Source organism: Mus pahari, chromosome X (assembly GCF_900095145.1).
Source record: "Mus pahari chromosome X, PAHARI_EIJ_v1.1, whole genome shotgun sequence".
Taxonomy (NCBI): Eukaryota; Metazoa; Chordata; class Mammalia; order Rodentia; family Muridae; genus Mus; species Mus pahari.
The window spans coordinates 60,187,163-60,206,058 of record NC_034613.1 but is presented as its reverse complement, the minus strand read 5'-3'; the positions used below and the strand labels follow the sequence as shown (position 1 = coordinate 60,206,058).

At 39.7% G+C, this 18,896-nt stretch overlaps 1 protein-coding gene across 6 annotated transcripts in view; it reads right to left on the bottom strand.

Annotated features, from left to right (window-relative positions):
- Window positions 1–6: 6 nt before the first annotated feature.
- Window positions 7–18,896, bottom strand: part of Mtmr1 (myotubularin related protein 1) — a 52,916-nt gene continuing 34,026 nt past the window's right edge. For all 6 annotated transcript variants that reach the window (XM_021187732.2, XM_021187737.2, XM_021187733.2 and 3 more), the window contains 6 exons: window positions 16,351–16,536; window positions 15,149–15,355; window positions 12,645–12,737; window positions 6,754–6,867; window positions 5,202–5,378; window positions 7–1,694 (listed from right to left, as the gene is read on the bottom strand). In XM_021187732.2, coding sequence (XP_021043391.1) covers window positions 1,530–1,694; window positions 5,202–5,378; window positions 6,754–6,867; window positions 12,645–12,737; window positions 15,149–15,355; window positions 16,351–16,536 — 942 coding nt within the window. In that variant the 3' untranslated portion in view covers window positions 7–1,529. The remainder of the gene's footprint in view (window positions 1,695–5,201; window positions 5,379–6,753; window positions 6,868–12,644; window positions 12,738–15,148; window positions 15,356–16,350; window positions 16,537–18,896) is intronic.

Sequence of the window (18,896 nt, the reverse complement as noted above, 5' to 3'; positions counted from 1 at the left end):
AAATGTCTCTGGTTACTTATGGTTGGATAGTTTTCTGTAAATTGAAAAATCCAAGTTGAAAAATCATCTAGTTTCTATGTATTTGGCTGTAAAAAAAACTCTTTTAAGAATACATTTTGAAAATTGAGGTCAATGTGTAGGACTGCATGGCATCCAGTGATTTGACACTGACAAGATAAAGAAGATGTGAGCCATCTGTCCTCAGGGGAAACACATCTCCAACTCTGAAGGGCCTGGTGACACACAGAAATGGGCATGGTGGTGGGGGTGGCTATGCTGGCACTGCACACATCGAAGGTGATGGGAAATTCATTCCTAGAAGGACTGATTGAGTAGCAGAGCCCAAAGCTGTTAACTGTGGAAAGAGGCCTGCGGAGCTAGGGCTGGCTCCAAGAGGGGAAAACCAAGAAAGAGCATGTTTTGCTTTCAGACCCATGTTATGCTTTCAGACCCAAGCAGCAGTGCACTGGTTGCCTTAAAGTATGGCCAGGCAGTCATGTAAATCAACTGAGAAGAGATTGTGGTAAATGAAAGCAAGCTGTCCAGGTGTCAAGTAAAAGACGACTTGATCTGACATAGATGCTGGGCATCTTAACAGGTGGTAGGATGCCAAAGCAATTTTCAAGACTTGTTTCTTTAGAGAGCTGTCATAGAGGGAGGCCAATAAATGCAGAGTTGCTGCCTGAGCCATCAGTTTACCTGCAATAAGGCCAGAGGACTGAACATTCATAGTTTGCTGCATCCTGAGGGAACCTGCTGCTACTGCCAATGAATGAATGGGCTGTGCCATCTCAAAAGACAAGTACCAGAGTTAGAGGACAATACTACATTGCCATTGAGATGACACACCTCGAATCTTAATTCAAATGTACCACACAAAAGGCAGCATGGATTCCATTGGGAAAGAATTTCTCATACAGCACAGTTTAGCAGATGATTCCTCAGACAACTATTCTAAACATAAAAAAGGACATAGGAAAATAAAGGCATGTTTCTCTTTAAAAAATACCTTATATGTACACAGCAGTACATATTGTACCAGTTGTACAGGACTTCTTGTATGAAGATAACTGATAACTGTAGAACAGGTGGCAATGGTTCATTTGCCACACTAACATTTCATTTAAAACAGTTTTTAAATTGTGCCAAAAGGCTGAGAGGAGCCACATGGCTGGTGATGTGTTCTATAAGTAAACGAGTTGTTCGTAACAAAGGATGTAACTTGGAAAGAAGTGGTATAAGATTCTCTTAAGTTAAAATATCGCACTGCATTCAATCTAGTTTCTCCCAAGCTACCTGTACAAGACACAGGTGATTCACAGGGTGAGGCTGCTCGCAAAAGGGTCACAGGCTGTTCACACAAAAGAAGTACTTGTTAATAATAGGAGCTTTCACCACCCACAAATGGTCCCTGGGCTGAGTCCTAAGAGCTAAGATGACAAGGTAGAACCATAACATCAATGGCCAGGTCCCTGAGCTGCTGGAAGACAGTAGAGCAGCAGGATGGCCCGGGACACTGGCTTTGTTCATCAGACTGAGGTGTGTACAGGAGTAGCTGAGTGGGTAGGTGAGGAGCCCCTCTCAGAGGAAGATGAGATGGTCCGTGTGGCCATCTCCCGCTGCAAGTCCTCCACATGCTTCTGCAGCTCAGCCTTGATAGCCAGCAGTTCCTTGAGATTCTGATGAATTGGCATCTGGCAGTGAACAGAGAGACAGGCTGTTATTTCACTCTTGTTGGAGTACTGTTTGTTCTGAATACAGCATTTCAGTATTTAGGTTCATAGCTTAATGGTTCTTTCACTTCCCAGATTCCTATGTGCCCAGTCTCATAGATTCCTGAGCAATCTCTCACCAAGTATACAGAGATTGTCTTAGAAGGTCGGGGTTTCTTTTATTGTGATATTACACCAGGACCAAAGCCAGCTTAAGGTGGAAGGAGCAAACAGGCTCAGGTGTAGCCATGATCCAACTAAGGTGGCCATGTGCAGATTCAGAGCCAGACTGCATTTGAAGTTGTTAGAAATGCAAGTAACTTCTCCCCAGACTAAGTAGTGTTCAGATGAGACCCCTGCTCCATTATCCCTGTACTTGTGCATTTTTATAAATAGCTCCAGTGACTGCAAACACTTGTGTTAAGTCAGCACTTTCTTCCCGGTAGAGCTCTGTGTTTTCATCAACTGGAATAGGAACTAGCAGAAAGCCCTCAGAGGGCAATGCCAGGGCACAGGTGCCCTAGAGACCAGCCCTTTGCTTTCCATTTAGCACTTCTTCATTGCTTCATCCTGATTGCCTTTTAGACCCTCTGATGATAGTATGGGAGCACAACAAAGAGATGGGAAGGTCCTAGTATTTATGTTCACCATACCCAGCTTTCAGAGATAGCAGATTTCCTCAGAACCTACTAGGAGCCCAGAGACCCAAGACCCAGATTTTCCCTTATAGATTTTCAGACTGGGGGTAAGGCTGAGCAGAAAAGAAAGTCACCACTAAGGGACAAAGGAGGCTTGGGCAGGTCTGGGGAGCCTTGTTCCCATTCATTGTATTCACAGCAGCTATTGGACTGGCCCTAAGCCTCAAGATGTCAATATGGCTCACTACATAACACACCTCAGTGGCTACTTCCTCAGGACTAATAGTAATATCCTCTAAGCCTCAGTCTGCCTCTCTAGCCCACCTATCACCAGGTCCTGCTTCTATACCCTGCAACACATGAAACTAGAGTGAAGCCTGAGTGTTGTTGCTGATTAGCAATCTTAGTGGAATGAGAGAGACCTAACAAGACTGAAAAGAGGAGGAAGATGGAGCAAAAGCAGCCAGGTGCCTCCAACACAACAGGGAGGTTAAAAAAAATGCTCCATTTGGCAGGCTGTAGGAAGAGAGACAGAAATGCCATAATTACATAGCAAAGGCTGGCTCTAGAGACCATTGTGCACTAGGGAAATGCTCCATTCATCCTTTAGCAGCTCTCTTGTTATTTGCCACACCCACAGGATCATGCAGCTCAGTCACAGTTGGTAATACATACTTTGCAATCAAGCCTTCATCTGTAACCCATATGTGATTTTCGAAACAGTACCTGGGGTCTGAGACTCATGGCTGCTTAGTGAACTGATATCACCTTACATCTTCATGGAGCTTTTTGTTTCTTTTCTCACATTTCAGTTTCAAGTATGCAAAGGCATGCCTGAAGGTCTAGAAAACTCTGAGGCTAAGTTATGTTAAAGAAAATTTGCAGGAAAAAGCCAGTCATGTCTGCCCCTAGGGCACTCACAAGTATGAGGTACTAAGAGGATGCCACACCCATTCTTTGATGGATGCTGACATGGAGGTCCTCAGTGACCTGCTGTCCTGCCTTTCTTCCCCACACTCTTTTCCTACCATTTTCTCTCTACACTATCTACCTGCACATTTCTCAACCACAGCCTTGAGTGCACCTACCCTCTCAGCCATTGGAATGCTGTCAGTGGAGGAACACATAGCCATCCCTGTCATACAAATGTCCACCTGCCCTTGTAGAAGTTTCTGTCACCAAGGTTCTGCCTGCCTCCCAAAACACTGTGTGCTCAGCATACTTAGAAGGCGTTTGATATGTGTTTACTATATTTAGAGGAAAAACTTGTGGCTTAGAAGAACCTTCTCAGTTCTCCCTTTTGTGTAGCACTGTATAGGGAAAACACGGAATGCTCCCTTCCCTACCTGCCATTTGCCTAGAATGACACCATGGTGCTCGCTGGGTACTACTTGGTACAGATCATACTTACATGCCCCTGTGAAGGCTCAGGACCTTGTTCTATATCTGGCAGTAAATCACTGATAAAAATGGAATTTGACCCTGGACAGGGTCATTCTATGACATCTACCAGGCATCAAGGTGCTGGTGAGTTACGGTTTGGTTCTGACATTCTCTTTTACTCTTCATGTGTAATAGCTATGATATGTCTGCTGATTGCCCTCACCATACTGAAGCCTGTTTTGCTTACCTGTAGAGGAAACTGTCTGCATTTAGAGACAAACTCTCTTGCAGGCTATAGGTTTTATGAAAGACTTTGTTTCCCATTCCCGCCCCTCAATTCCCAGGAGTATGCAATAAAGATGTGTCACTAAACACTAGCAGAAGGAATCCATATAGCCATGAGGATACCTTTTACCTAGCTTCACCACACTTCAAGTTTGCAACACGCTGAGCACAGAATATGGGCAGAGAGCAACTCCTGCAGTCTCTGAGAAGCCACTCAGTCCCCAGCATGCCAGCTGGGGCCCACAGCTGAGCCTAAGAGTGAGTGCACTCTCTAGGTGAGGGAGGGTTAGTAAAGCAATGGAGTTCCATCCTGGCAAATAAAAAGGAGAAGGAACAGTTTGAACTTGACCCTAGCCAGTGCAGCTTAGGAAACAAGCAGAGGTTGTGAAGACACCAGGTAAAAGGGATAGATGAGAAGATGTTTATGTTCTAGGCTGATGGAATCAGTGCTATTAAAGAATGACCTACCACCATGCTCCTGCTGGTCACCCTTTAAAGCTTCAGAATATTAAACTCTGTCTGTCATCTCTCTAGACCTATGTGGAGGAGATTGGGGATGGGGGGGTCAAAGCTAGGTCAACACTTTGGGAGCCCTAGCTGGCAGTACTTGATGTGCAGAATGAGGTCAGTCACTGAACCCAGCAGGCAGGCGGCCTGCTTGACTGGCCTCTGTTGTGCACTGTGCCTTTTTTCCCTCCAAAAATCTTACTTTGCTGTGAAATAATGCAGCAGTTTGGGGAGAATTTTACTCTTCCTTCAAGCTGTATCTGTTCTACAACTTATCACACACCCTCTTTCTATTACATTATAAGTGAACTTTGGTGCACTTTTCACAGGCCTTTACTACCTCCATATATAGATTAGCAGAGAGAGGTACTGTGCAAGCCAACTATCTCCCAACAACTTAGAAGACTGATAACCAAACACAGCAAGAGATAATACTTCCCACCATTTCATCAGTAGAAGGCAGACATATAAGAATTTAAACTCTAACTCATCAAATGGTATGGAGTTGGTATGTGGAAGGAACTTTCTGAAATAGGAACACAAAACATGGAGCTTTGACTTCTAGCAGCTATATACCTTCAGTAAGTCAATATCTACTATGAATACATTTTATAACACCATCTTCACTTGGAAAGAAAGTCATAACCTTGTGAAAACAAGAAAATCAAAAAATTACCTGTGGTCTCATCCGTGGATTCCACCGTACATAATAATTTACCCACAATTCCAAGTGACTCATACTAGCAACAGGATATAACACATGGTTCTCATAATTCACAAAGAAGGGATTTGAGAATTCATCTAGTTGGCTATTGATATAAGACCATAAAGATATAGTATTTGTATATACATCCTGAAAAAAATAAACACATTACATTGAAATAAGTTCTCCACAGCCTCACAGATTAATTTTTTCATACAAATATAGATTTTAGATAATGAACTGAATTCAAACACTGAAAAATCTAGGCACATTTACTAAGCCCCACCCCTCTGGCTACATACAGTCTCATGCTAGAGATGATATGTGTGCTGTACCAGGAAATAGTATTAAAGTTAGGCAACATCTGGAAACTGTATTTATCTATACAGTATAAGCAGGGTCATCAATAACAAATATATATTTTATTGAGGATTTGAGTCCATTGATATTGTGGGATATTGATGGCCAGTAACTGTTAATTTAATTCCTGTTAGTTTTATGTTGGTGGTGGTGTGTGTGTGTGTGTGTGTGTGTGTGTGTGTGTGTGTGTGAGAGAGAGAGAGAGAGAGAGAGAGAGAGAGAGAGAGAGAGAGAGATTGTTAACCATAAAAAAGAACCTTGAAACTGTTCCACTAGGTAAAGCAGAGCACTCACAATCATCGACCTAGTATATGAGTCCATTATAGGAAATGCCCAGAATAGGCAGACTGGTGATTTCTAGGTACGACGAAAATGGGAGTAACTGGTAATATGAAGATTCCCAAAGGGGTGGCAAAAATACTCATGAAATGAAATATCAGTGATTGCACTGAACTGTATACTTCAGACGAGCTAATTTTACTATGTTAATTGAGCATTTATTTAAGTAGAGAACTCCACTATTTGTACTCCCTATTTTACAAAAATTGATAAAGATGCAGTTCATGGATTTTATTCTGCTGTTGTGGGTTTATTTTGTTTGCTTTAAACATCTTTATCGAGATTCAATTCACATGCCATTATATTTACTATATTTCCTACCTTTGAAATTAAAAAGTTAGCAGAGGGCTAGAAAAATGGCTCAGCTATTAACCACACTTGCTACTCTTACAGAAGACTGGGTTTGATTCCCTACATCTACATGGTGGCTCATCCTTTCTAGAATCCCAGCTTTAGGAGATATGTTGTTCTTTTTTAGCTTCCTTAGGTATCATATTTGTTCATAGAAAATAAAAATATATTAAAATCTTTTTTAAAAGTTAATAAAGTTTCATCAAACTGAGGTATGGAAGTGTATATTTTGTCATACACCTTGGAGAGCTGTGATCTTGTTAGGTTCCTGCCTCTATAAGTAAGAGGCTTATATTAAACACCTATGCTTAGACTGCTCAAATTCTGGAAGGGTATCTAGGGCGTTTTTCCCACTACCCTGTACCACTTACAAGCAGCAGTAGGGCCAGGAGCCAAGTCTTTACACTATTCAGGCCTCTTCTGATAGAGTTTACTAGAAAAGGTGCCTGAGCAATAGGGAGGCATATACACTTACCTCTTTGATTCGCTGTTGTTCACAGTTGCACAAAAAGGTCCCAAAAAGACAACTATAGAGGTGATCCAAAATTGTAATCAAGAATAATTCATTAAACTCAAATGCGGAAGGGAACTTAAATGAAGAGGAAAAATAAAGTTTAGTCTTGAAGTTTAATTACTAAAACAAAGTTATATCACTTATTTGTGGATGTAAGAGATGGACTACAATATGGAATATGGTCAGATTAAAAAGCAAACCGTGCATGCAAAATTTAACTAATTGAGAATTTCAAGACAAAACTGGTAGATCTGGTAGGTTTTTAAAAAAGTATTTTAATTTATTTCTATAATGGCCCAGAAACACCTCAATGTCCTTGGTCATTAGGGAAATGCAAATCAAAACTACTCTAAGATTCCATCTTACACCAATCAGAATGGTTAAGATTAAAAAAAAAACCACTCATGTGACAGGACGTTCTGGTAAGGATACAGAACAAGAGGAACATTTTCCCATTGCTTGTGGGATTGCAAACTGGTACAATCACTCTGGAAATCAATCTGGTGGTTTTTCAGAAAATTGGGAATAGGTCTACCTCAAGACCCAGGTATACCACTCCTGGGCATATACTCAAAAGATGTACCACCATACCACAACATGTAATAAGGGCATATAGCAGCTTCACTCATAATAGCCAGAAACTGGAAACAACCAAGATGTCTCTCAACCAAAGAATGGATAAAGAAAATGTAGTACATCTACACAACGGGATACTATTCAGCCATTAAAAACAAAGACATCATGAATTTTGCAGACAAATGGATGGAACTAGAAAATATCATCCTGAGTGAGGTAACCCAGACCCAAAAGGACATTCATGGTATGCACTCACTAGTAAGTTGATATTAGCCATAAATTATAGGTACCATGCTACACTCCATAGAACCAAGGAAACCAAATAACAACGAGAGCCAAAGGGAGGATGCTTGAATCTTTCTTATCAGGGGAAATAAAATAGATATTGGAAGTAGATGGAGGGAGGGAACTGGGTGGGAAAGTGGATTGGGAGGAGAACAGGGCAGAGTAGGGGGATCAGATGTAAGGAGATAAAGGAGAGAGAACGGAATGCACTGGCCAGGTGAGTACATCTCTAGGAACTGTCCAGAGACCTGGATGTGGGGGTAGCCTCAGGGAGTCTATGAGGGTAACTCTATCTGAAACTCCTAGCAGTAGGGGGATATAGATCCTGAAGTGGCCATATCCTTTAGCCAGGCAGGACTTCTAGTGAAGGGATAAGGACACCAATCCACCCACAAAACCTTCAACCTAAAATATGTCCTGCTCACAGGATGCGCTGGGACCAAGATAGAGCAGAGATTGAGGAAACCAATAACCACAACTCGAGATACATCCAATGGGAGAGAACCAATCCTTGACACTATTAATGATACTCTGCTATGCTTACAGACAGGAACCTAGCGTAACTGTCCTCCAAGAGGCTCCTCTCAGCCACTGACCAAAACAGAGACCCACAGTCAGACATTAGATGGAGCCCAGGGAATCTCGTGGAAGAATTGGGGAAAGGATTGTGGGACACAGAGGGGATAGGGACTCCACAGGAAGACCAGCAGAGTCAACTAACCTGGACCCTTGGTGGCTCCCAGAGACTGATCCACAAACTAAAGAGCATAGAGAAGCTCAACCTATACCACCCACACACATACATAGCAGATGTGCAGCTTGGCCTTCATGTGGGTCCCCCAACAACTGGAGTAGGGGCTGTTCCTGACTCTGTTGCCTGCCTGTGGATACTGTTTCTCTAATTGGGCTATCTTCTGTGGCTTCAATGGAAGAAGATGTGCCTAGTCTTGCAGTGACTTGATGTACCAGGGTATGCTGTGATTGTGAGGGGTGAGCACCCCCTTCTCAGAGAAGGGAATGGGGATGGGGAGGAGCTGTATGATAGGGGCAGAGGACTGGGAAGAGAGGGGGTGCTGCAGTTGGGATGTAAAGTGAATAAATTAAAAGGGATTTTTTAAAAAAAAAAAAAAGAAACAACTATAACCAACAAAATGTGTTGTGTTCTTCAATGTATACACAAAAACAGGTAGCTTTTGGTTTCTCACATGGTAGAATAAAGCCCAGATTTACCCTTCTCACAAGAGGCTTATTAGCAATAGGCAGTAGGCAACATGGAACTGCTATGACTTTTGAGAAAATACAAGTCAATGAAGAGAGTACTATTACTGAAGCTGCTTTCTGCCTGAAGGCACACTGCAGACAACAGAGTGGGAAGGAACTTTCCAGGTTCAGGATTTATCAAAAGTGATTTAAGTAGAACAGAATGTGTGATTAGCACTATACTTATTAGAGATTACTCATACTTAAGAACTATCCCACAAATACAATCCCTTGAGCTCATACTTCTAAATTATTACCAGTTTGTAAACAAACGGAGTCTAGCAGTATATAAAAAGGGTAATATTACATGATAAAGTGTGGTTCATTCTATAAGAATGCAAGGCTGGTTTAACAGTAAAAAAAATCAATGTTACAAAGAAATCAATTACTATAATTAATCATATTAAGAGATTAAAGAATAAAAACCACATGGTCACCTCAATTGTTTTAGGCAATGCATAATGTGGTTTTTCAGAATTTCTATGAAGATTATTAGCACTGCCAACAGGTTACAGCCAGTAACAGCCATTTAGCAGTCATGAGACATCTGGAAATAATAATGATCTCAGCAGCAGGCCTGTACTGAGTGACTGCCATGTGCTAAAGTTCGAATTTAAAATACTGAATACACTCTGCTAAATGAAGCAAAGGAAACTGGATCAAAAGCAAATAAACAGAAGTACAAGTCAGTTTACACTAAAGACTGATTCTTGGGCAGGGAGCATATAGTTCAGTTTTGAAACACTTGCCTAAAATGTGCAAGGTTCCAGATTCAATCCTGAGCACTGCTAAAACAAATACTTTTATCTAGTCAGAAAGATGCTTGCATGCTATCATGTCTAATCTTGACATCTGTGTGACAAGCAGGATCACTGACATTTGCTTTACTATTGTCAGGCTAATAAGTAGGGTATCAGCCTGAGAAGAATGAGACATTGAATATTTATACCTATTCTATGAGTCTATTTCAAAGTTTGGGTGGGTGTACTCTAGTACCAATAACTACAAGCTTTGGTGTGGCCAACTGGATGCTAGGTGTGAGAGGTCAAAATAGGCAAAGGCTCAGTTCAAGCCCCACAGTGCTCCTGAAAACTAGAAACCCAAGTTCCAAATGCTCCTACTGGGTAGCTGTGTCAAGATGACAATTGCTCAAAAGAACACTGTTATAGTAAATTTAATTTAGGAAGCAGTTTAGCAGGGATAGTGTAGGTGCCAGGGAATTGCAAACAGAATATAAAGTTTCTACAGGCTATAGTTTGCTTTCTTGTCTTTATTCAGACTATATAAATTACCTAAAATGTAGTCTCAAAAATACATCATTAATGTACACTGAGATTCTGTACTGCTTGAGGAGCAGAAGTATCAAAGGTAATGTTCCTTAAAACTACAGATGCTATAAAATGTTTCTAAGATGCTAATGATTGCTTCAAGCCTTTTTTCTAGTTCCTTTCGTCACAGTTTGTCTCTGTATAAAGTAGCATTGTCTATACATGAAACAGCTCATTGTATTCTGAGATTTTTTTCTGACTTTATACTGATTAAACTCGATTTAGCAGTAGGCAAATGAAAAATAAGCAAATTGTATTACATGGATATATATTTTACTAATTTGTTATATATAAAATTAATTTATTAACTTACAGCCAAAGACTTACCACTAATCTCTTCTTCTCAGGTACTAATGTTATTTTGAGGAAAATTTTATATGTGTTTAATGAACAGAATCAGAGTTGTAAAAGGCCCCTAAACTATTCCATTCAAATCCCTATTTTCTTTCTTAAAAACCAGTAAGCAGTACAAAAAAACAGACTAGAGGTAAAAAAAAAAACAACACTAATCAGTATGAGGAATGGAAATTAATTTGAAGAGAAAGACACATATGTGTATGCAGTGTGCATGTTCAGAAGCATTTGAGTAAAATGAGCTAGTTCATGTCAATAAGATGGTTACCAATTTTTTTGCACTTAATTTTCAAGATAATTTTTCTAAAATGTGTTTCATGATTTCTTTTCTTGATCAGAATGTAACAAGCACTCAGTTCTGTTATTAGTAGGGTACAATGAAGAAAAGGACTTCCAGCCAGCCTCTAGGCCTTCTCTGCTTGTCTTTCCTGTTGCCTTTCACTTGGGAGTGCTCCCCTCAGACTGCCTATTGTTACCACTCTCTGACATGGAAATCAGTTAGCATAAGTCCCTGGTCAGCTTTCTGATGCTAAATGTAAAGGAGTCTATTCTAAGCCATGGCCTTCAAGATCTATTCCAAACCACCTCCCCTTGATTCTCTTTTAAAAGTAGGTCTTTATTCTCTGGACCAGAGGTTCACCACTTGTGGGTTGGAATGTAACCACTTTGGCAAATCTGTAACTCCAAAAAATATTTACATTATGATCTGTAAAAGTAGCAAATTTACAGGAATGAGGTAGCAGTAAAAATAATGTTATGGTTGGGGGTCACCACATGAGGAACTGTGCTGGAGTTGGAACACAAGAAAGGTTGAGAACCACTGTCCTTGCCAGCCTGTGAACCCATAGCATCAAAAAGGCAGCTCTGCAAACTACTGACTCATGTTCTTGTATTTCAAAATGAACCTCAGAGGATTCATATGCTGGTTCAAGTTTCAGATGGGCTGGTCTAGCATTGTGCTTTCAAACATCAGAAGTACCTAGAGTGCTTGGGAGCCCCAGTGTTGGGCTCTTGAGCACCAGCACTTGTGTTGTAGGTCTAGAGCTGATATGGCTACAAGGTTCCCAGGGCATGCTGCTGAGAAGTAGTCTATACTGAGATGGGGAGGACATCAGAGTCAGCACACTTGTTCTTGTCATTTTCTTATTCCAACACATGTCCATCAGGAATAGTAACCCAGAGTGAGCAAACAAGGATGGTAATCTACAGCTTTCCACAGAGAGGAGATACATGTCCTCTGGGAAGTTTGAAAAGGCTTTTAGAAGCATCAATCATAAATATCAAGGCATTTGGAAGATTCCCTGGAGGGGGCCAGGAGCTTCTCACAGATACACAAGAAAGATAGCTTCCAAGCCTTGGTTCTCAGTCTCCAACTTACTCTCACTAAAGCTAGGCTGAACAGCAGATAATGGGAAAAACTGCTCTCTGGCCTCCTCCCTCATTCTTTCTCATTCCAAGTTCATGTTCCTGGCACAGTCTCATACCCTAAGGACTCCAAACTCAGACATGGATGTTAAAGACTAGGGGAAAATGTGAGTGGGCTTTATTCAAAATGTAACTGCAGAGCCTCACTAACTCGGGGAAGGAAGATGCCTGCAAGTTCTCTTGCTTATTAGAGCCCTCCTCAATGGAGTTAGGAAACTAAAAGAACAGCTAAGGACAAAAATGTTATGACCTTCCTCTATGTTATTGGCTCTTAGAGAGAACATTCTCAGATGCCCTGGACTGGCTTGCTTACTAGCAGTTCTAATATGGAAGGAAATCTTGGAGTAAGCGCTCAGCAGGGGACTGACAAAAGGTGGAAAGTAGAAGCAGAATTAACTATAGATAAGAGGATTGACCAAAACCACTGGCAGAAGAAAACTGTTTCTTATTTTCTGTTCACATCTTTGAGTGAATGAGAATCAAACAGTACTGAGAAATAGAAGGGGGCATATTTAACACATATTCACATTTTGAATGAAGCAGCAATGGAAATTTAATTTTCATCTATGAGATATATTTGAATCAAAGACTATAATAGATGAGAAATATACTTGAATCTCTTACCTGTCTTGTCATCTGCCAAACACAATCAATAAACTGAAGAAATATAGGTGATCGGTCAGCATCTGCATGGTTGTCATCACCATGGCCCACTCTCTGAAAAGAAGCAAACACACACATATGCATGCTATGATCCTCTCAAAAGTCACTTACATTGCCCAGTCATGTCTTGTCTGCCTAAGAGAATTCCTGCTCATGTGGGCACTCAAAATGTTTATAACAAGGGTGAATTAGAACATTAGAGCATAATGACATGTAATATTAAAAGGTCAAAGAAAATGCACTACTTTGTATGACTTAAAAATAAATGACTATATAATTCAAAATAAGAGCTCACTAAACTAAGTGGATTTCACTTTTTTAGAAAGCAGATTTTTAGTTTACTCTATATTTACATGGTGGTGATTTTATAATATTTCTTTAATATAGTTGACACCAAGAAAGATGAAGAACTGACCAGCAAACTTTTTAGTTCAAATGATGGTACCAAGGGCCACTACTATGTCAAGCAAATAGTATCAGTGTAGAATGATTAATTAGTAATTCACAAAGTAGGACATATGTCAGGAAGCAGGCTAAGTAAATGGCTCACCCCAGCACCCATGTAAAAGGTGGGTATGGTGGCACCTTCCTGTAACCTTAAAAGAGATTTTCCAGAGGCATTAGAAGTTTAATGATAAAAAGACATCTATATCATGAGCATTCTAAAAGAAGCTCCCAAATGAGCAAAGGGTTAAGAAAGAAATGATTATGAAACAGATTATTCAATCTCCACATAGAGAGCTTAGAAGAAAATAATCACTGCCACCTGGAAAGATATAAAAACAAGGAAATGAACAAGTAATGTTAGTATCTATCAGCCAGAGTAGTGGGTCCCAGGAGGAATTGGAGGGATGTAGAGAGTAAGGGATAAGTCAAAACACATTGTGTAAATGTATAGACATTTAAAAGAAAAAATTATTTTTAAAAAGAATCTCAGAGATGCCATGCCTTTAATCAGTGAACCAGCAAGGAAGAGGCAGGTAGATATTTGTTAGTTTGAGCCTCACCTAGTCTACAGGCCAGTCAGGGCTACATAGTGAAACCCTGTGTCAACGAGTGCCACCCTACCTCTATACAAAACTTCTTAGAGTATATTACCTTATTTTCATTTGGTAAGGTGGGTGTTTAGGTTTTTTGTTTTGGGTGACTGTTTTATCTTATTTTAGAAATTTGTCTATTATTATTTATGTGCATTATGTGTGTAAGGCCAGAGGCTGTTGCATTCCCTATACCTGTAGTTACAAATGATTGAGCTGCAACATTTCCAGTCCTTCTTCTTTTACATTTTTAATTATGATAAAAATATGCAACATAAAAGTTACCAAAGGTTAAAACAATTCTTAACTGTACAGTTCAATGAAATTACATACTTTTTCTAATAATTAGTATCATCTATTCTAGAATGTTCATCTTCTCAAATTGAAACTCTGTTCCTATTAAATAGTAAATGGCTACCCTATACCCCATAATTCATGCCAAGAAGCATACTACTTTGTACTATTCTAGCTACTTTGTGTAAATGGAAAACATAACAATATTTAATATTTTGTGTCTTACTTATTCCATTCACTGCAATGTCTTGAAGGTTTATATGTCAGTGACCTTCCTGGCATCACAGGGTTTCCTGGGGAAGGCAGTGAATGGAGGAGCAGCACTGGTGATTAGGATCATGGTGATAGCAGACAGGTCTCCTTGACAGTGATTCCAGAGTAAATACTACTGACAGAACAAACTTAATTATCTGGAGCTGGCAAGAATGCCCAGTGAGAAACTCTGAACTATTTTAACTTGTAAGTGTACATAGTTATAGACAGATAGATATACATTTGGTAATTAATTCCTGCTGGGAGCAGCAGGGCATTAAATAAAGGATTAATTGTTAGAGTTCCTTTCTCTCTTGTAGGGGAGCCTCTAACTGACTGGGCAAGAGCCTTAGACTCATTAACTCTTTGTGAACTAGAGAGAGAAGAAAGGAAAAGAATTTAAATCTTTTATACAGGCAACACACACACACACACACACACATTCTGGTTGGGCCCTACTACCTGTCTCATCTATTTCACAAGTGTTCATGCATATTTACACATATACCTACGGACATGTATATATAGACAGACAGACATATACATATCTACATTTGGATGGATAGATGGATGGGGCTCAGCCCCCTCAAGCCAACAACTTTATTTCTTTTCTCTGGCCTTTTTATAGACAAAAGTTCTTAGAAAATTACCTCATAGGTAAAATATGACACGAAAGGAGAGTCATAGAAAGATGTTGATAGTCAGTACAAAACAGTGTTTCACTCTATAAGCTCATTATTAAGTTCAAAGCAGGAGTTTCACATGGCCTCAACTCTGGTGCAGAGAAAAGAGGTTGCTCATGCATGTAAATAGATGTTACCAAATGCCAAGCACATATATGTGAAATAATAAAACAGTTACACATAAGCCAGACAAACATACCAGGGCAAACCTGTGTCCAAAGCTTATCCACTCCTTTTCTATGAGAGCCTCAAATCCTTTAATTGTCCGGTAATAACTGTCCAACATCAGCATTGCCAGAGATGTGAGCTGAGATGTCCGATCCCACCCATCACTGCAATGGATGACCACAGACGTTTTCCCAGACTCTATTTTGTCAGCAATTCTCACTGCCCCAGCAAGGAGAACCTTCAGAAAAGAGGATAAAACAGATAAAGCTACATTAAGTGTTTAACTGCTGCATAAGATAATTCTGTACAAAAGTTGGGATGTTCTGGCCAATAAGCCATACAAGAATGCTATCTAGGACTGAGACTCTATTTCAATAAGTTCATAAGTTCCAGTCCCAGTATCCCAAACAAAACAAAACATAACAACAAACACAAAGTTAATTAAGAATCACTAGGAAGTGTTAGCATCATGTTTTTAATTATAAAAATAATATAAATATATGGGGTCATTTATTGGAGGGTCAAAAGTTCTGTTAAAAACCTAACTACGTATATTGCACAACTGTAATCCCAGCACTGGGGAGGCAACTTCAGGCCAGTCTGGGTTAGGTGGTGAATTCAAAGGCAGTCCAAGCTACACAGAAATACCCAGTCATTAAAAACAAAGAGACTTGGGGCTGGAAAGATGGCACAGCAGTTGAGAGTGCATATACTGTTTGTGTAGTGTTTGGTTCTGGGCTCTTAAGTCAGGCAGCTCACAACTACCTGTAGCTCCTCCACCTTCAGGGGATCCAATACAATCTTCTGACTTCTGCAGGCATAGTCATTCATATGTGTATATACCAATCTCCACATATGCATATAATTTAAAATGAAACCACAGCTTAAAAAAAAACATAACTTTTTAGAAAACCTAGCATAGGAAGGTGGAGTCAGAAGTATTAGAAGATCAAAAGAACTTCAGCTAAACAGCAAATTTGTGGGCTAGCATGGGCTACATGACCCTATCTTAAAGTTATTTATTTATTGATTTGTAATTAAAACATTGTGAATTTTTGTCAGAAAAGCCCTCCACAAAGACTAGAGTCTGTTTCCAGAAAAATTGTCCAAAAGGTTTCCTACAGAGTCAAGATGCATTAATATGTAATGCTGAAAACACTTATAACTAGAAATATTTATGGCAGATGGTTAGATGTCTGAATTAGAAAGTAGATAAAGATTGAACTTGTCTACCCGTATATATTCCAGCCAATGTGTCCCATCCACATTGGATAGCCAATGTGATTCATCAATTGAAGGGTATACAATCTCCTTTAATTTACGAAGTGACTCCCTCATCACATGAATATTGTGGATCTCCAAGAATATGAGTTCGGCATTAGGGTAAGCACTTTCACTTTCATATCCACCACCCTTGGCCTATAAAAAAACAAAAGATATACATTATGTCTTGAATTAATTTTTGTACTGTTTCTACTGTAACCAGACATAGACCACTAAAGATGCATCAAACCCTTTGTTAATAAATTTCTGTATACTGTATGGTTGCCCTAGAACTGCCAGAACACAACAGGGGTACCACGAACTGTCAGCACAAACCAGCAAAAATACACCATCTCATTGCAGTGCACCACCATCACCATATCTCAAGTCCAGGAGGCTGAAATATTGGTGCCAGAGGGTCAGAGTTCCTTAGAAGTCTCTACAAGACTTACTTTTCTCATTGCTGTGATAAAATATCTGGCAAAAGTAACTTAAGGAAAGAAAGTGGCTCATAGTCTAAGAGGACACAGTCCATTACAGCAGAGGAAGAGTAGTGACAGATGTGAAAGGTGACACTGCTTTTTATGGTGAGTCTTTCCTTCTAAGTTGAACCTCTCTAAAAACATCCCCAAAGTCATGCCTAGGGTTGTACCTATAGGATTCTAAATCCCATCAGTTAACGAACAATATCAACAACCACAGAGAATATTGTTCTTTGGCTCTTTGTTCCTAGTACCCATAGGCAGTCTAGGTTTATATACTCAACACTTTAATCTCTATTTCTATGTTTGCAGTTGATTTCCCCTTTGTCTCTGCCTCTGTCTCTGCTTTCCTTATAAAAGTACATGCTGGTCCAGTAAAATGGCTTAGTGGAGAAGGCACTTGCCACCAAGCCTGACAACCTGAGTTTGATTGATACCAAGAATTGATATTGGAGAGAAGCAAATCCTGTAAGGTTGTTCTCTGGCCTGTACACAAAAGCATGCACATGTGCATACAAATAAATTAATAAAAATGTGTTTGTCATGCTGAATTAAGGTCCATCCTAATCTAATATGACTTTGGTCTAACTTGATTACATTTATAAGGATTCTTTCAAAATATACTCATAAGCACTAAGAGTCAGGACTTCAACAGGTCGTTTTATTGAGGACACAATTTAAGCCTTAATAATCCTCTTTCACCAACTATGGTTTTTAAATCAGTACCAAGTGACTTTTTGCACAAGGTTCCTTCTGCTAGGGCCATTTATTTACCTAGAAAATGTCATACTATCACAACATTTCTACATAATAAAACAATTTGGAGTTCTGAATTCACAAAATGTATCTTAGTCATTTAATAAGAGAAAATAAATATAACAAAAAGGGAGTGGGTGATCTTATAATAAAACCTGGTCTGGAGCTATAGCTTACACTTTACACATTTAGATGAGAGTTCAGAGTGAAAAGCTACAGCTTCTGTGGAAGACAATCTGACAGATCCTCAAAAGTTACAATTGGTGGAAGTTATAACTGGTGAAAGAATTCCCATATCACCCAGCCACTATGAACATTTGTGAGCAAGTTTTATTTAAGTACCTGTTCTGAATTCTTCGGCATATATACCCATGAGTAGAAGAGCTGTATCACAATAGCCAATAGGGAGAAATAATTTAAATGTCCATAAATAGATAGATGAGCAAATAGAATCTTGTCTTTCAATACAATAGAATATTATTCATCCAGAGAAAGGAATGAAGTACAGATGCTACAAAATAGATTAACTTTTAAAATGAGTGAAAGAAGACAAGCACAAAAGAGCTCTTAAATATATGATTCCATTTTTATGAAGTATCCAACTGAGGGGAATCTGTACAAATAAAAGCATATTAATTGGTGCCAGAAGCTGGGCAAGGGGAATGGATACAGAGTTCCATATGGGCTGATGGATTGGGACAGTAGAGCTACTTTTGCAGTATCGTGAATATATTGGAAGTCCCTGAAGTATAAACTAAGGAGCTTTATGTTATCTGAATTTTATCTTGGTAAAGAAGTAAACATTTGTAACACAAAGGCACACTATTAATTTAGTCTGAAACTAACTATCCAGTGTATACAAATAAATGTCCTGCTCTACCTCAGTACTGGGACAATGATGAATAAGTAGACTTTGGTCCTTTAGGCTCTCCAAGTTTGCTGAGGTAGGAAGAAGAGAACAAGATCAAGAGCAGCACAGGGCTGAGGGTCATGTGCTCTAGGATAGCACAGGCGGTGCCAGATACCTGGACAGCCAAAAGCAAAGAAGGTATAAATTAGGGTACAGACAAGAATAGCCAAGACAAATAGGACACAGAGATGGGCAAGGACATGGCTTCCTGAAATGAAGATAAAGTCTACGCAAATTATACCAGGTCATTGGTAAGAATGATAAATGAAGCCAGAGAGCATGCAGAGACTAGATGATATGAGTAAAGGGATCAGACTGTAAAGGAACAGCTATACTGGGAAGGGCCTACGAGGGTGAGACATTCTGTG